General features: G+C 39.0%; 1 protein-coding gene across 1 annotated transcript in view; it reads right to left on the reverse strand.

The window, feature by feature from the left end:
• Positions 1-37: 37 nt before the first annotated feature.
• The window catches only part of DAP (death associated protein), a 57,570-nt gene continuing 38,025 nt past the window's right edge, over positions 38-19,582 (reverse strand). The window contains exons 3-4 of the mRNA XM_087760855.1: positions 6,064-6,106; positions 38-2,877 (exon numbers count right to left, since the gene is read on the reverse strand). Coding sequence (XP_087616981.1) covers positions 2,758-2,877; positions 6,064-6,106 — 163 coding nt within the window. The 3' untranslated portion in view covers positions 38-2,757. The remainder of the gene's footprint in view (positions 2,878-6,063; positions 6,107-19,582) is intronic.

The raw sequence follows: 19,582 nt of genomic DNA on the forward strand, positions 1-19,582 counted from the left end.
TGATTTACATTGTACTTACAGAAAAAAGAGCCCAATACATAACTTCATGCTTTATTGTTGCATTATCGCCACATTGACAATTACAGAAAATTTCTTTTGCAATCATTTCAAGGTAACATCTTAACATCTCCTGTGCTGGTATGTTATTTTAACATATTTTAAAAGTATCAAAACCCATCAGTAGGCAATCCAGATCACCAGTTATGATTCTTTATTTTAGGCAAGGTAATGCTTTGGTAAGGACACTGATGTATAAACATGGATACCTCCCAACAATATATAACATGCTTTCATACAGAGACATTTTCTAACCATATAGGAATTCCTGCACTCTAAAAGCCACTAAAGCTATCTTGAGAGTCATACTCCATTGTACAAACTTACATATCCATCTAAGCAATCAAAGGCAAAATTCAGGTATTGGCTATATATGCTGTATATATTGCATTAACAACCAGGAGCAGTAGTTCGTAATTCAAAAGCATCCATGTTCCTAACTTTTAGTATCAGAATGGAAATGTGGTGTTGCTTTCAGAAGACAGAAATATGCATTTCTACCAGCTATTACTAGACACAGAGTAGAGGTACCCAGCCCCACCTAATTGCGTGCTTCTACACTGAGGTACATTTAGTTCTCCGCTGCAGTCAATGGAGTCGAGAGTGATCCAGCTCATCTTGAAAGACACTTCCATTTGGTCAAAGATGCCATACCTAAACTCTACCGACTGTCTTGACTACATCACCATCGACTACAGCTGGAGTCTAGACACTCCCAGATGTAGGCACAAGACTATCCAAGCCAGCAGCTACCAGTACCAAGCAACTGCGATGATCTGTTTCATCGCTGATGCAGCACACTGACAGCTACTGGCTGCACCATCAGTGAGATGCCACCACTTTCTGTCCTGAATCTGCAAATGTTCCTGCCAGCAATTTACCTCGTGCAGATATTCCATGAGGCTCAACAACGCTACCCTTATGAATGAGTTACTCATGTGTGAATCACTTGTACACTCACGAGTGGCTACAAACAAGTCTCAGATGTACCGACATCAGAAACAGAAAACATTTTAGAAGTTATGCATATGTTAATACAGAATAATTCTTATAAACAAAGCTCACTCCTTAAGGCAAGTACGGTTATCTAATTAAATTGAAAATAAGGACTGCATATACAGATTGTACATTCCTCCTTGGGTGTAAAATAAATATATCCATGCATATCCTTTGCAAAAGATCATTTCCATTTCAAGCCTATGAAGAGATGGAAATGCCAGGTCCCTCTCACCCACATTAAGTGAGTGATTCCACTTGTGAAATGGGCCATATTTCACATGATTTTGTTGTTGTTGTTTTAAATCAGTTACTCAGGGAATAATTATTTAATCTGCAGAAATTTAAAAAAATAGTATTTTTAAAACTCTCCTCACTGGCTTTCTATACTATTTGATCTTAAACATAAATGAATTAGTAAAGCTCCAAGTTTCACTGATTTCCCAGGTGAATGTTTGCAGCACTAGCTCCGGCACCCACTTTTTTGATGTTATTAGAAGTTTTATAAACCTAGAGGGTACTAAAGGCTGTACTGCATTCATAGTCAGTTAAAAACAGAAGTACACTTTAAAAATGTAGGTGGAATGTTTAAAAAATTATTTTCCTGGGTTTTACAGAGATGAGTTGCAGAAGGAAAATGATAGGCTAAGTAATTTTGAACTGTGCAACCAAAAGATCTAATTATGTGGCCAAAACAAATCCGATCGCTCTATTTGAAAAGTAGCTGTTATTCCCTCAGATCACTACTTTCCTTATTCACAACAAGACGACTAGGAAAAAAATATGATGTGCAACAGGCTGGGTCTGTTAAACATATTTACTAATGGTATCTCTTAATTTCAAATAATGATCTCAAACTGTAAGTTAAAAAAAGAAAGCAGATTTTTTACCGGTTTGTTTTAAGTTCAACTCTGGAGGGTCCTGAGCTCCTTCAGCTTGCTATTGGAATTGAGAAATCATCATCTCATAAAAATACAGCCCCCAGTGAGACCCATGAGATCACAAATCAGTTGCCTACAGCAGCAGTGTTCTTGTAACCCTGATTTCTCTCCCCTCTCCATACCTGCAGACCTCCAAATGGAAGAACCTCAGCAAGACTGTACAAGTGGAAAGGGGTGTAAAGCAGATTCAGCTGGATTTCTGCCCACTTGGGAATGTTTTTGGGCCCTTTTATCATCTCACTAGTTGAAATCAAAAGGCACAGCTACTGGAGTGTAACACTGTAGGATACTGAAGACTGCAACTGTTCTACATAATCAAGACAACCACCGATTTCTATCTCAACACACACAACAAACTCCCTCCAGATAGTAAAGGTACCGGTACAAAAGGGCTATTCTTCCTTATCGGCTTAGCATAAAAACTATATTAACTACCTGCTATTGCGATGCCACAACTAAAAGTACAAGTTTTAAGCTTGTTTTAATCATATTATTCATACTAAAGTTTTATCTTGGTAATAAGAAGATCTTATAAAAAAACCCACCCTTGATCAGCAAATACTTAACAGGTTGTTATCCCAGATGGAAAATTCCCTAACAATGTCTTCATTCTTATTAACCCTTGAGAATTAAAGTAAAAGAAACAGCGTATTATTTTAGAGGTCAATGTTCCTGATTTGACAGTGTGAATCCTAAAGGGTTTTCATCTTCTCTCAAAATCTTATTCACTGACGGCAGTTTGGCTGAGATTTTGATGGAAAGCTCACTTGCGAGGCTGGTGGATGTGCTGTTTGACATGTTGTGGGTGAGGAAGCTTTTCCACAGAAGGATGTGGTTTCTGATGAGCCACCTGAGCTGCAGCTGGAGGGAAATCCTTATCCCCCTGTTCAGAGAACACACCAGGAAAAATTTAAGACATCTTAAAAGCATGCCTTCCAGTTCAAGTGGATGTAAGTTTTTAAAAACGCGAAGAGCAGATGGAAAACAGTGTTGTATGTTACTCTGAAGTCCCACTGGACACATCCTATCTTGCCATTCTTTTAGCAAACTTCAAAATTTCACTTATGCGAGTTTCACCTCTTCCAATTACACACGCCATCCAGGAATGCAGTATTTTAAAGTGACCCAAGGGAAAAAAACCCTTTCCTATCTTCAGTGCTTAACAGCTCCTCATGCTACACCACTTTCACTGGCCCTGTATGGTCAGATCTCCTTGACCTATTCGGTTTTCACAGAGCAACCAGAAAGAGGAGACTATTTCACAAACAAGGTAAGGCTGCGTGAAGAACTGCCTGCACAAGGAAACCTACTGCAGGAATGCCAGTTCCGTGGGAAGAAAGGCAGGATCTAAAACTTCTTTTGACTCAAATCTTAGGGGTGGCTGGCTTTTAAGTTTAACATGCTCTTTTAGCCAGGTCTGCTAGCGTTAGTTCTCACGTGCCGCTGTTGGGCAGGCTCAGTTCAGGTGCAACCCTTATGCCACCTATTTACAACTGCCACTTCTAGGGTGAGTCCCATGAAGTTTTCAAAAAGCAATAGGAAACAACTACTACCAGTGCTCGGTGGCAGGGGGAAGAGAACAGCACCACAACTTCCCTCTTTAGAAACTGGGACAAACATAAGCCAGAAAATCCCTGTATTCCATCGGTTCACGGGGTGACAACCTTACACAGAGTTATTTTGTACAAAGCTGACATCTCAGACGGCCTGTTTCACACTTGATCCCATTTCAATCCACTCCAAATTCTTCCTTCCTGTTCTGACGTAATTTTTTTTTTTTATCTTGATCACTAGGTTAACTTTTTAAATTTTTTTCACTTTTTTCTCTACTCCAAGTTGTTTCCAGTTTTCAAAGATCTCATCTTCTCAGACTTGACATTTTCTACCTTCTTTCCCCCTGATGCTGCTGTTTGCCTTTTCTGTACCTCTCTGACCTCTCACACCTTGTTATCTCAAACAGATGATGTGAAAGCAGCTCTTCTATGACTTGTGGGTACTGTAACAGTTGAGCAGATGAGAGAGTTGGTCTGTAAGTGTTAGCAGGAAATGTCTATCTTCAAATCAAAAATATCATAGAATAATTCAGGTTGGAAGGGACCTCAGCTGAAAGCAGAGCTAGCTATGAGATCAGACCAAGTTACTCAAGGTTTTTATCCAGTCTGGTCTTGAAAACCTCTAAGAACAGAGACTGAATAGCCCCTCCAGGCAACCTGCTCCACTGCCTGAATGTTCTCACAGTGAAAAAGTTTAGGTTTTTTATGTCTAGTCAGGCCCTTCCATTTCAATTTGTGTCTGTTGTCTCCTATCTGCCTACCATATACCACTCCAAACAGCCTGGCTCTATCTTCTTTATAACTTCTTTGCAGATGTGGGAGGGCTGCTGTTAGGTCCTCCCAAAACCATCTCTTCTCCATGCTTAACAAGGCCTGTTCCCCCACCGTCTTCTCCCAGGGCATGTGCTCCAGCCCCTGACCACCTTGGTGGCCCTCCAGTGAACTCGCTCTGGTTTATCAACACCTTTCATACACTGGGGTGTCCAAAACTGGATGAACTATTCCGTATGTGGTCTAAAGCATGCTGAGCAGAGGTGGATAATCCCTTCCTTCAATCTACCAGCTACTTTCCTGTTAAGGCAGCCCAGGATGCTGTTGGCCTTCTTGCTGTCCTGCATGCGGCTGGCTTGTGTTCAGCTGCTGCCTGCCATTCTTCCAGCCTGCCCAGGTCCCTCCGTAGCAGCCCTGCCCTCAAACTTAGTAACTGTTCCTCTCAATTTGGTGCCATCCATGAACCTGATGAGAAGCCTTCTGTCTGATAAAGACATTAAACAGGACAGGTCACAGTATATAAACCTCCACTTGACACTGATGAGAACTATCAGGAAACTTGAAAATATAATTGAAAAATCACTGTGGGGTCAAAAAAGCATTGCTAGGTTTTGTTTATTACACAGAGAAGAAATTTTGATACATGTTTGGGAGCTATAAAGTCTCAGAAAATGATAGAACAATTTTGCTCTTCATAGGTTAATAAATAAACCTGTAGCTGACAGCTTACTGAGGATAAGTTTAGTACCCTATCAAGTAATTGATTAGCTAAAGAAGAGCTGAGTTACAAAATCAAGAAAATAGTTTCTTTCCATTTTGAATCTTTTGCATGCCTACTAAACTGGGGGCCTGTGTTTTTTATGTCTATCTCCTATGCCACTCATAAAAAAAAAAAAAATCACTACCCTACAACTGTTAAAGTGCTATCAAAATTACTAAACATTAATGCAATAATCAGTTAGAAGTAATTAGGCATCTAAATGCCTGAACAGGTATCCACCTTGGTGCAGATGGAGGTCCAGAAAATACAGCAGTGCCTGCCTGCTACCCCTGTGGGCTGGGGAAAATTGCATCAGCTCACTCCTTCCACCTACATGATCTGACACAACCACAGCATCTTACAGGTAAACCACCCCATTACACACCCCAGTGATGTAAGGCCATCATGACAGAGGTACCCATCATGTAAAGCCACGATAAAAACCCTGTCAGAACACACAAGGCATGAATTACTGATCATATGATTAATGGCTAATTAATACTACTGATTTAGCTTATGGATTTCCAGGTCCTGCCTGCTGTTAAAATCCAGGGAATAACGCCTTGAATCCCAAGAACCTCAAGGCACATATGGCAGCTGAAACACGTATCTTCAAACACACATCCGTACTAGGCAGGAGTGTCGCTCCTCATCACAGATCAAGCTATAGCAGCAGTTACATGCAGCCGCTTTCAAAGAAAATTAATGCAGTAGTATCTAGCTTAGATATGAAAAAAAGATCCAATAAACTTAAAGTGCTAAAATTCAAAGTAAAATGTGGAAGTAATTTCAATAAATAATTTCAATTTCACACAAAACCAAAAAGAATGTTCAAAGGGACTTACACAAATATATAAAACATAAAACCTCTTCTCATAAAAAAGGAAGGGGAATGAAAAAGATTAATTTTGCTCTGATCAGTGATAATTCTGAAAAGCCTACAATCATTTTTCTATGATTGGAAGAAATGTAATGGTAATCTTACCCTAGCAATGACACCAGAGATGAACACCGTTGGTTTCGGTGGGCTGAAAAAAAATAAGAGGGATTATTTGTAAAAATTATTTAGAAGGTAAAAATGAAAAGTCACATCACACATACAATGCAAAAAAAAGTGGCATTTTTGGCAATTAATCAATGTTTCAAATAGACAAGACAAATTTCCTCTTCAAATGACTATTGCCTTATTAGTACTTATTGCAGCCAAGAACAGACCTGTAGGTTTTGGCTGCTCTTACTCCACATTAATTGTGACAGCAGTAAAAGGCTAGTCCAACAACACTCTGTTCCTTACTTAAAGCTGAGAGTCTATCTTTGTTTGCATTGGTTTCTTAATCCTCAAATTTTATATATAAGCTGTCAGCAGTACTTTAGGCTTAGTATATTTGTATTGCAATAGTGAAAACTGTAGTTGGGACTAAACTTACTGCTGTGATGGAGAATAAAATAAAATTCAAGTTTATATCTGTCAATCAAATGGATTAAGATTCTGAGTCTCAGAAAAAACAACACCCAGTACTTTAAATCATAGATTTTCAAGCAGGTATTTATCTACTCTGTTACATAGAAGGAGAATCATGTCTGCAATAAAACAAATGTTAAAAAACATAAAGCAAAGTCTGCCCTGCTTTTTCATTTGCAGACATCCATGCCAATAGGAACACACTCTCCACAGGTAGCATTTGACTCTGAAGCTTGGTCAGCACGAGGGATCAGTTTCCCTGGGCCACCGATCTATTGAACTGACCACCTCTACACGTGGCCGAAGTGCAGCCACATCTAACAATTCACCCCTGGTGGTGGCCATTGCCACAGTGTCTAAATTACAAACACTCAGCAACTTCAGTGGTCTCCTGGGCAAGTAAAACCATACATCTGCATGGAGTCTGCAGAAGGATCGAGACCAGGAGCTCCAGAAAATCTCCACAATGGAGCTAATACTTCTGTAAGAAAACCACGTAACCTGAGGCATTGCAAAGGGAAGGAGGGTGTGGAGGTGAAGTTGTGCCTCCCTCTGAGCATGTCCATAACCGAGGACTCCGAGCAGGTGACCATGAGAAGGGTCCCTACCCTGTGATGTTATGGCTGACAAGGTTGGAACAACACAAAGCAAACACAAATCAAATGATTTATTAGAGGAATGATACTGATTATTATGATGCACTTTACGACTACACAACTTGTGAAAATTTATTAATACAATGTTATGTGAAGTTAAGGTACGAAGCAGCACAGTATTAGATCTTGATATAATGGTCTAATAAGTATTGCCTGAGCCCTGTTTAAGTCATGGTATTACTCCACAGTCTCTGAACACCCTAGTTATTTACCAAGACTCATCATCCCTTTGAGAATTTTTTTAAAAGTCGGAAAGACAGGATTAGAGAAAAGGAGAAAGGAAGGAAGTTCTGCTCTAAAATACCTCCATTTAAGAGTACCAGTGATATTTCCTGCAACGAGAAAGAATATTCTGATACTCTGTTAGACTTCTTCAATCTAATTTTCTGTTAGTATAAACTAATAACAAGCAAAGATCAATAGCAAAACACTTTCATTTTATCCTAATTGTACTGAGCCCATCAATATGTTACAGTCTGCAGGAGATTTCCTGGATGCTGAGGAACGAACTCAGATAACTCTGACTGAGAAAACACAGATGTACTGCAGGGGCTCAAGGTACCATTCATAAACGAACACCATGACATTATAAAGGAAATTAACAGTAAATGGAAAAAAATATGTGTGGCAAGTTATTCTTCAACTATACATGGAATCTGGCTTTAGTCACACTCAGAGAAGCAGTTATTTGTTTGACATTGTATTATTAACAATATTGGATAGTGAGAAATTCAAATCAGATGGATTTTTTTCTTTACATTCTTACTATGACCTTTCAGTGTTCACTATGCTTGGATGATGCATGAAATTCAAATCAACATTTCCCAAAAAGAGCATGTATTTGCTGAATGTGCTACGGCTTGTCTGCCTACCACCAGACTGTATTATCTGCTGTCTGTTCCATACTTCTTGCTTTAAAAACAAGTTAAATGCTCCACAGTTTTGGCCAAAAAGGACAACCAGAAGGGATCTCTAGTATACAGGCTCTTTCAAACACAGCTTTTCCCTCTGCAAATTGTAAAAGTCTTCTCAGAAACCCTGGTCTCCTGTTCAAAATGTCGCGCTATTAATATTCAGAGGACCCAAGCTTGCAAGTACCAAGTTCCCTGGGTACACAATAAAACTGGATAAAGTTAGAATACTTGGTACATTTTCATACTCATTTTTACTTAGTTGTATGTTTTTTGTCTAAGGAACTAGGCTAAAGATCCTATAAGGATCATCTTCAGAATCAGTTAAGCTAAAAATCCAGTCTGAGGTTTATGTTTCAAGTAGTACCGCAGAACTAGCTAGCACATCTTTATAAAGAAGACAAAAATCAGCAATACCATTTTCCTGGTAAAAATGATATCTTTCAGATATAAAGCATTTATCTTTAACTCCATCATGAAATAACATATTTAGCCTTGTCTGTATGCAATTGGTTCTGGGACTGTCTTCAGGTGCACTGCCTTAGGAACAGGACGCTAATTAGGGCTATCCCACGGGTCTGCGGTAGGCACCAAATGCCTCATCCTAACTCGCCTAAGGTTAATGTGGAACATTTTAGGACAGCACAGGGCAATTCACTGACTCATAGGGAACAACCTAATGGCAAACCAGAGTTATAAAAATGTATCTACATCCAGATGCAGCTAGAACAGATTTGTCCTCGACTTTCACCCTTGTTTGTCCTCTCCACAGCTTTTTGATTGGACTCTTCTTGTGTTATGCTAGATTTCCAGCTTCTAAATGGAAGAACTAATGGGAACACTGACGTAGCTTCCAGCTCGAGCGCCCCGACCCTCCATCCACAAAGATCTTTTACAGAAATCCCAGCATTCATTTCTGGCTGACCCGAGTTGCCACACTCAGCTGTGGGCGCACACTGTAATGAGGCTTCACCTCTCTACTTAAGTGATTACAAAGGCAAAATGCTTCGCTCCTACAGAAGACACAGCAGCCTATTAGGAAGCTCATTGCCATGCATTAATTATTCCCTAGCAGGGAGAAAGACAGAAAGCTGGCCAGAAACGTGAATGATTGAGTATGTCTGTATTTATGGTCTATGCTAAAGCCGCTGGCTTTCCTCCCATTTTTACTAGATTACATTGTGCTGGAAAAGGTCTTTAAAAATTTAATATTACCAGTTATCCTTCATGATCTATAGAATCAGAATCAGGCCAGAGCATATATAATCACACATCTATACTAATGAAGAATTCAACGGATCAGAGAAAGGTCTGGATAATCAGTCACTGATTCACGCTTTAATTTCATTCTTAATGAAAGAAATCTTCCTACAGATGAACTTCCTCACAATAAATTCAGTCTCTGCTGCCAGACTCTCAAACCATTGGCTTTTGAGGACCCAGAGTAGCTGCCAGGACCATAACTCTGTAATTGCACACTGGGACATCTACTGGGATTGCAGTGTTGCAATATCACTAACTATCTTTCCCAAGAACCGACCGAAAATAGAAACAAAAATGGAGAATATGCACAGGCTGTCATCGCTACATTTGTAAAACACTCTCAAGTGCTTCAAATTCCATTGGTGTTTTATGCAAAGCACAACCTACATTTCCAGTATTTTGTAAGCTGTGATGGTTGCTTTGAGGATATACTTAATCTGATGAAAATCGGTTTGACAGATGTTGTTTTGAAGATGTAGCATTCCTTTGTCTAGGCATCAGTAAACAAGAAAGCGAAAAAATACTACACTCTGACAAAAACTGATTTTGTTTATACATATATGCGTTTTACAGCTATTTAATACACACATTTATTTAAAGTTAAATAATAGCCGGAGCCGATATCGTGTACAGGAATACAACGGTGTGTTTGCCAAGACTGCTTACAGTGTCTGTCAATACTTTCAGAGCAAATCTTTATTTTATTATAACATATGGAGAAAAAGAACACATCTGTTAAGATCTGAGCGTTCAAAGAACTTACCCTGATTTTACGTGTGCGATGCTGCTAAGAACTGCACCTGTTTAACATCAGGCTCTCTACTGGATTAATTTATCCTGATTGTATTCAAATAAAGATTTCTATTATTTCATAATACTTAGCTTAAATAAGATCTTTATCTGACATTGCAAGTAAATCACAAAGACAATGGAATACTTGAAAAGATCATTAACTAGATGAAATGAGGCATTAATAATACTAAAATCTTATGCCTTCACCTTAGAGGGATTGGTTGAACTGAAGTCTGACAGACGTACTGTAAAGACAAACACAGTGACATTGGAATTACTGTGAAATCTGCTACAAGCCACAGAAAATACATAGGGCAGATGAGTATTTATCCTACTCCATTTAAAATGGAGAAACTGAATAAATTAGTTTTCTAAGTTAACAGGGAATTTTATAGCTACCAACTATATCTATCTATATATGCAGCGTATGCACGCACGCACACACGCATGAAGAGCCTATGCAGGTATACATATATAGATTACACAGATTCACAGGTGTTTAAGAGCAGTCCCAAATGCAGGAAAGGGCACAGCACGTTCCCACAGCTGCGCAGGGGATGAACGCCTGCAGCCCCTCTCCTGTTTGCAGCATCTGAGCTGCCTACCGCACCGTCACCTGATGGGATGGATCTGAATTTGATGCCGGTTTCCAGTGGCAGGTTGAATGGCAGATCCGATCTGCAGGAAGGACTATAAGCATTGCTTACAGTGCAACCCGAAAGAAAAGCCTACGTTTAGAGTTGACTAACCAGGAAACAGAACCATGCATATGCATCATTCCTTTCCACGTGAACTAGAAAAGCTCCTGAAATGGGAAATGGGTCTTACTGCAGTCAGCCGGTGTAGAAGGCTAGTGCTCCATGTTCACTGGTGATCAGAAAAATAAAAAAAACATGCTAAGACAAATAAAGAATGAGAAAAAGCTATGGTAAAAACAGTACCTCACAGTATACCTCATTTAAAATACAGTATTCAGTCCAGGAACACCATAAGTAAAGAATCAGAGCAGAAATAAAGATGGAAAAAACAGCTGAGAGAGCACAGAGAACCTTCTATATGAGGAAAGAGCTAAGAACTGTTTGCATACAGTATACAAAAGAGTAAAGAGTTCCCATTTGCCTTCTTTATGGTATAAGTAGAAGAAAGCAGAAGACATGCATTTAAAACTAATAATAGCAGATACCTTTATAATACCATAGAATTAAATGCAGAAGCTCCTGCAAATAAGGCAACATCAGGAGTTTAGTGAGATTCAAAATCACAATTAGACATTTATGACGTAAACCCATTCACATCAGTTAGATTAGAAACGTGTAAAAGTGATATGAATGCTGATGCTCCAGGGCTCAAGTTACCCTGAAACTGATCAGGACTACAAAGAAATCTCTCTGTGTAGAGGTTAAACTTTGATATGTCACTACCCTTTCTACCTTCAATTAAATATCGTAAGAGATTATTTTCCTGATACACCTGTTTCATCCAAAATTCATCTACGTACTGTAAAGCAGGATACAAGCACAGTCTCAAGATTCCCAATATGCCAATATTTAAAACAGGTTAGCCTACTTTAAAAAGGACAGAACTGCACAGATGCAAGGCTTTTGTTAGGCTAGAAGATTTTTTGGTCAAAATAGGTAAAACAAATGTTAAATACTTTAAAACTAGATTAAACTAATCTTCTAAATGGGAATGATTCATATTTGTCCTTTCAGACTCGTGGGAATTAATCATATGTCTTATCACTGGTGATCACCTTTTGCTGCTTAAGTGGGCCTGGCAAACAGACATATGAAATACATAAATAACAGCATGACATGTTTTTCAAAGACTTAGGAACCACAAATCATGTCATAATTTTTAACTACCAAAGAGTAACGGTGGAGTTGGTAATTTGGTGTTTCCATCCTTTAATCAAATCATCCAGTGGCATAAACTGCGACTCATAGTTGGCCTCTAGCTGTGGAAAGCAAAGGAGAAATTCCCGACAGGCTGCAAACTGAAGAGGCACCTACGCAGAACCCGGAGCTGAGCCCTACTCCCTGAGCCACCGGGCAAAGGCAGCGTGCAGACAGCACTCACCTCGCCCCCCCGGCACCCCGAAACAGCAGGGACTTGAAAAACGAGCAGAACCTTCTACTGAGCGGCTTGCCCTTTATTTCCTTGCTCATTTCCAAATAAACATACCATTCACTCGCCTTAACAAGTTGCTTAGGCAAGCGAAATGAAAAACATATACGAAATAGTATGATCTGCAGCTACCCACTGATCCCCTAACTGTTCCCTAATTAGTGCGAGTTTTGCTAATTTTCTGCCTTGTCCTGGCATGATATTCACTCCATGAACAGAAAGTTCTCCAAATACTCTGAGCAGAATTTCATCTTCAGTCAACAAAACTTCAGACTTTAATTCTGCCCTTATCTTTCTGGAATTAAAAGCATTTTGGCCAGTTGTTCAAACCATTCAGCTTAATCTTCAAGATTGCTTGGGAATTCATATTTTCTGAAACATGAAAGCTAGCTAGTCTTAGTTTCAGTCTAATACCTCTTTAAAGATGTCTAGGTACTTCTTTATAGGGGTGCTTATTTGAATTTACATAGTTGCCTTTGATTTTGGCATTGTCTGCGAAAATAAATTCCAAGATAATTAAAAACACAGAGAGATGATTAAATCACATTTCTCAGCAATAGAGTAAAACTAACAAGCACACTGCTCATCAGCTTGCCTGAAATACTTTCCCATTGGTTATAATACATTTAGGTTATTAATTTTCTGGACAGAAAAGTAATAATTAGTCTGACTGACTACCAGAGGGAAATACTCTAGCTGATTGCACGGGGACATACAGTATCTGATATTCTATCATAATTTATCCTGTTGAGGTCATTTATTTATCTGCCATAGCTTTCAAACCTTTAAGATCACCCACAGGATGGCACTGTTGAACCTCTGAGTATCATGTACAGTAAATAGGGAACAACCTCAAAGAAATCCAGGTGCTGTGGCAAATACTAAAACAAGTAAAAAGCAATACTGCTCCTTGATGCCAAATCTTGATGAAATGCAGTACGTATACACACACACACACAAATTCATACGCATACCTACAGACACTACTTTTGGAAAACAATTTTCTTGTCCCTGTGTATTAGTCTGTGCCCCGATATAGCCCATGAGATAGCTTCCACTCTGCTAAATTGTTCCTCTTCCTATGCAGGCAAAATTAATGTGTTTGAAGGAAGAACTCAATGCCCTATCAGGAAATTTTAATGACTATTTGTTTTGCTATTCACATGCAAGCAAATTGGGTGTCCTGATCTTTTAATGAGGTGGTAAATCACTGGCCATTATATTTAATAGCAACTGATTGACATTCATTGTTCTTACATTCACTGTCGAAGTATTGCAGCATATGGCCTGATTAATCTCACCAGCCTCTCATTCGTCTTTGTTTTTAGTGCATGTGTTAGCCATAAAAGCAAATTATTTAAGAAAGATATCCACCATCTCTTATCTATATTGTTGTACATGACATTGCTATCAGAGAGTAAATTTCTCTTTCATTTCTTCTTCTGATCACAAAATGAAGATTTAAGTATTTCACTTTTTCTATAGACTCAGAGGATTTAGAAGTAGTCCGTAATTCTCCAATTGCTGGCTCATTTATTCGGGTTCAACCCTGTTATCGCAGTATCTACATTAGCTCTTAGCGAACATCAGTGACAGGCAGTGCCTGCAGCATTAGCCCACTTAATATCTGTGGCCACTTAACTGCGGAAAAATGAGAGCTGTGAAAACTGACATCAAGCAGTACTTAAACGGTGACACAACACAAACGAAACTCTAAAATAAGGAATGAAGTAGGGTAGACTTCAAGCATTTGCAAAATGGCCAGCAAAGAACATGGTGCAAAAGAGAGGGAGGACCAAGTCTTCCATGTATTAGCCAAGTGCTGAAGCGTATCCCCGTGCACGTTCCCATGCCAGTAACACACTTCCGTACTGAGAACATCGTGACCACGGGCCTGCACTGCAGCGTCTCAGCTAGAGAGACACATCAGCCAGTTGCAGCACTGCTGTAGCTCCTCCATCTCCCAGCAGGTGAAAGACGGAGTGGAACTGGAAAACGGTGTGATGCTGTACTAGTAATACACGATGTCAGTGCAATGAAGGAGACACAGAAGGTAGAAGCTAATGAGAAGGTAAAAATCTTCCCTCTCTTGCCCAGTGAACCTGTGTTTGTCTCACAGACGCACAGCAGTGGCTCAGAATTTCCCAACCTTTCCTGTTAGAGTTCATACCTGAATCCTGCTTTCCGATGTCTCAAGCCATTAACTGTTCAGTAGATGTGCACCTTTCACTCTCCTACTGCTTTGAACAATTGCAGTATCGTTTCTTATTACCCCAAACTTCACTGCAGACACAAAGTGAAATATGCATGCATATGTCTGCATGTGCATAAATGCTACATCATCTTCCGCAGCCACAGCACTATCGTGAGGCATCTTCTCAACCCAATTTTACACCATGCGTTCGGCACGGTCTCCATTCTGCAGTCGCACCCTACTGTTACGTGAAGCTCCCCAAAGCAAATGCAGACTAAAATCAGCATTTTTTCACTTCTGCCACTGTTCACGTCTCTGCCCGCAGCAGAACAGACCATGATGAAGTTCTTGCCCATTTCAATGGGCCACTCCTGGGAAACCTCTGAGCACAATAAAGGGCGTTGTGGAAGGTCATGAAGACGCTCTGGTAGTATCAGATCCCATGCTGAAGATTGTGTGAGCTGGCTGTATTGGCCAGGAACTTGCTTTAGTTCAAACCCTGCCAAAGTTACTGACACAATTCTCCCTATTCTCCAGTGACAAGTGGCATTTCTAGAGGCATAAATCTTGTCATAGGAATATCAAACCAGTAAATCCTGGAACCTGGAATTCCTCTTAATTCAGACATAGAAAAGAAAGAAATCATTCTTTAAGTATGCAATCTTATATTTAGAGCTCATAAAGGAGCAACAGAAGACAGAATTAAAAAATGTTTTCAACTTAATAGCTTACTTTTAATAATAAGAAACCACCCAATCCCTAATAAACTTAGCCCAGCCAGGTTTTTAATGTGACAAAAGACAAGGAACGAAGTTCTCTAAAAGGGATTCAGACGAAGGTGCATCTTTGTTTAAATGAACTTGGAGAAATTTAATTTCTCCACAGAGAAATTGACTTCCATTGACCTGAGAGGAAGCAACCACTTCATTCCTCTACTACCATTACTACGCCTGTTGCAGTTGGAAAGCCAGCATCTTCATTTCCCATCTAGAAACATCCAGTCACCTAAATACAATCAGAACAGGCTGTTTCTTCCTTCCATATTTATCCTAAGGGTTTAATCCATAAGGTCAACATCAGATATTACTACAAGCATCTGCAAAACTTCCACTAATGTCAATGGGACTGGAACTTGGTACCAAGAAAATACACAGCAAATGACCTTGAAGAAATCAATAGCAATGGGATTCAAAGCATTACAATCTGAGGGATTTCAAGAGGAGTTCTTAGATTGTAAGCTTTCACTCAGTGTACAATAAATGTCTAGCTTTAAGTGATAATAAAAGCCATGACAATGCAAATGGATAACAGATCAATGTGCTGTTAAATCTGAATATAGTTCTATAGTACTACCCATTCATTTCAATGGGACGTAGAAATCTTAAAGTAACTACAAACTCCTAAATGTCAATACCACTAGTGATTTTTCTGTTAATCTAACAAAAACAACTGCTAATTTTCCAGTTCAGTCTGTTAGGTCTGTCACGTCCTTGTGCTCCATTTATTTGAATGGCTTTTAATTGCTTTAATAATAGCTAAAGCAGTTCATTTCCTTAAAGAAGTACAATAGCACCTGCAAGATGGCAGCTAACCACTTGGCAAAATTACCTTCTACCATACAGAACAGGGTTAGATTACATTTTTTCTGTTTGTGATGCACACATAGCTTTGCTTCTTCACTTTGCTTCTACAGGACAACTAGATCAGTCTCTCTGAGGAATGAAAACAAAACAAGCATGCACAGTCTCAGCTGAGTTTACATTTATTAAACAGCAGCAATACTGTTGGTACTTTATACTGGTAGTTTGTACTAGTATTTTATACTTGTCATTTCCGTACAGAGCACAACAGAAAAGAAAAGAAAGACACTAAAAATAACATATTTTACTTTATCCACTACCTGGTGGCACAGTTCTGGCTAGAGTGCTGTCTAAAGTTATGTTTCTGTAGTTCTAGCTGAAGGGTGTCCTCAGCAAGAACACAGTTTTTCCACATCTGCCAGTGGTAGTACCTCTAGCCACTGTCTGGATGTTATAACAAGTGACAATATAATAATGGAAGTTGACTTAAGAAATCATTAGCCTACTCACCTTTGAAATCAGGGACAATGGGTGTAAGTAAAATGTACTACTTATTTAAAAAATCAAGTGTACCTAGCTAAGTATCAATTTAGGTTAGATTGGAAAAAAATATTTTTTCTAAAGATTCCTCGATTCCTCTATGTGCTTCAAAAAGCCATTTCTGTCATCCTGTGTGTACTTGGACACATTAACATTTTAATTAATAGCTTTTTAGTTGCTAATGAACCAGGTTATACCTTTTGTAGAAGTCTATTAACATGCAAATGCAGAGATCTCTCCTGATTCGGTAGGTCATTTTTACTCTATGTAGTTCAACAGAGTAATGGACTCCCAGTACATCAGTGTGAAAATTAATGAAAACGTATGACACCGCAACCAGATTTTCAAACAATTAAAAAGTGGAAATAGTAATTATCACAATAAGTGCTCCTTCTATCATACACACAACCAGGCGTGCACATTTGTAAATGCTATATGGCATGACTTTTCATAATGTGGTTTGACTTACTGACAGCTTATTCTTTTCAAATTTTCACATTTTGAAGAAACTTTTCGTAAATATGAGACATTTCCACTACAAAAATTTATTTTCCATTATTTCTATCTTGGTTGCATTACATTTTTTTATTTCCCTTCTCACCGTCAAGACTCCCCAATCTGCTGGGACGTACAGCTAAACATCCATGTAATGATGACTCTTTATTTTAAGAATTCAGTACAAAACACATCCCCATTTAGTTTTCAATAAAAAAGCAAGTGGTTAGAGGGAGCTCAAGATCTACAAGAGCAGGAACCAGAGGAAATTTTTTAATGGTACTTTTTGGCAGAGGTAATGATCCTGTCGTTCTCTCCATCCCCTTCACCTCTAGCTAACTTCAACTGTCTCTTAGCCCCCAAGGGCTAGTTCCCAAACCAATAGTTTTTTGTTTGTTTGTTTTTAATAACAACACATTAACTGTGCACAATGGCAAGTTAATCACCAAATTTTATTTTCTGACGAGTGATGACTTCGGATAACATATCTTGAAAGCCCGTGCTTTCCTGAGAAAACATGTCTGTAGCTTACAACATAATCACTTCACACGTAAATAGAGAAGATCAGGAATTTGGAACTTGCAGCAGATGATGCACTCCCTGATTCAGCTGAACTTTTCTGAATTCACATCATCTTAGAAGCAGCTAAAAACCTCTGCAACAAGAAGTCTTAAAAATACTTTAGAGGAACTGCACCATTTTAGATCTTAACTTTCTTCTTTTTTAATAAAAGACTTAGGGAGAAAATTAAAGATATACCAGCCTGAGATTGCTAAGTCAAAGAATACCAAGAAAGGATTCAAATGGTTAACCTGCTCACATCAGCAAAACATACCATGAAAGAGCGTGAACAGTGAGCGACAGACACAGTAGAAATCACAGTGATAGAAATACATGTATCTGAGAAAGGTCTCACTCTCCATTAAGGCTCTAAATTCTGGTTTGATAACTTACAATACAGATAAATCTTCAAAATTGGGCACTGGAAAAAAAAAATCTAAGTCTTCATTTGACTGAAACTTAGAGATATTATTGGAACTTGTTTGAAGATCAATGGAAAGCAACACAGCTAGATGTAACTATAATGTATTTTGAGAAGTGGTACCCATCTGTGGTCACTTCTGCTCAGGCTCAGAGTGATTCCCAGAGCACCTACCGCATGGTAGGTGCAAATCAAGTGGTGAAGCTGGACTACAATTCAGGCTGCTCCCAGACACATAATGCTGGGGTCCAATGAATATCTACTCTCTGATGGGGGCTGAAAAAAAAAAATCAGGTGGATTACTACAGGTTTTTGGTCACAACATGACAGTTACATTTAAGAACCCAAAATAAGAACACAAGAAGCCAATTTTATACCTGGTACATTTACTGCTTTTACTTGTATTCACTTATAATGATAATCCACCTTTCACATTATTTCCTGAGATGACATTTGATAAAATTATATGTGCAAACTTTTAACCAGCAAACAAGTTTTGCATACTCCTTTTATGTCAAATACCTACCCATTCATTTTGAGTTTATCACCATGAAAAAAGCAAAAAGGCCAGGTGTAAAGAGAACATCCTCAATTTATCAAAAGGCCAAACCATTTTCTAATTTTCATCCTCTATATTTATGGCAAAATTTTGTATTAACCAATGTGGCATTCCTATTATTAACCTGCACTTTCAAGAGAGAAGACAGACCTCTTGTGTATAGTTGCTCGGAATACTTGCCGCTATGACATTAAAATTGACAGAAGGGTATTGGGCTCCTGTCATATTTATTTAAAATCTTTTTAGAGAAGCAGCCCATGGAGACACATGCTAGGCACCCAGATGACAGCAATGCTACTGCTACAACATAATGGCCAGCTGCAAACTGAAGTTTCATTTCATTTTTGTCTATCAGAGGTATCTCTTCTAGCTACTTCCAGTGGCAAAGAGAAATTTCCACAAATTTTACAGCAGCGATCCTCATTCATTACTGTAACACATCAAGGGAAGCAGAAAGTAGAAAACTGTACAGGAGGTTTAAACGAAAAAAGCAAGCTTTGTTATGAAGCTCTGCTGTGAAGAACGGTAATGTTTCCTGATGCAACATGGAGAGGATAATAGCACAATCCACAGTTCAGAAAAAACACGGTGCAATCATGCTACTTGATCTGTGAGTGGAAGTAAGAGGACAAGGAAGGATAGCTCAAGAATTTTGTGAGTACTGGGCAGAAGTACAGTAGGAGAGGAAGCTGTGGAAGCAAGGGGAGGGAAAGGATGGGGAAAGGAGAGGAAAAAAAAGGGGAAAAAAAAAAGGAAAGAAAAAAGGGGATCGTCTCCTTTGGCAGTACGACTGAATAAGTATCAGGAAAAAATTCCTAAAACACAGTGGAAGTATAAGCTCCTGTGACAGGCCTAGATGACAGGGCAGAAGAGACATCCAGGGACACGCTTCACGTTACAAGAACTAGGTATGTTGTTGGATAGACAACAGTAATACTAGAGA

The sequence above is a fragment of the Nipponia nippon genome, unplaced genomic scaffold (genome assembly GCF_047370975.1).
Source record: "Nipponia nippon isolate SJK-2023a ecotype South Korea unplaced genomic scaffold, ASM4737097v1 scaffold_1, whole genome shotgun sequence".
NCBI lineage: Eukaryota > Metazoa > Chordata > Aves > Pelecaniformes > Threskiornithidae > Nipponia > Nipponia nippon.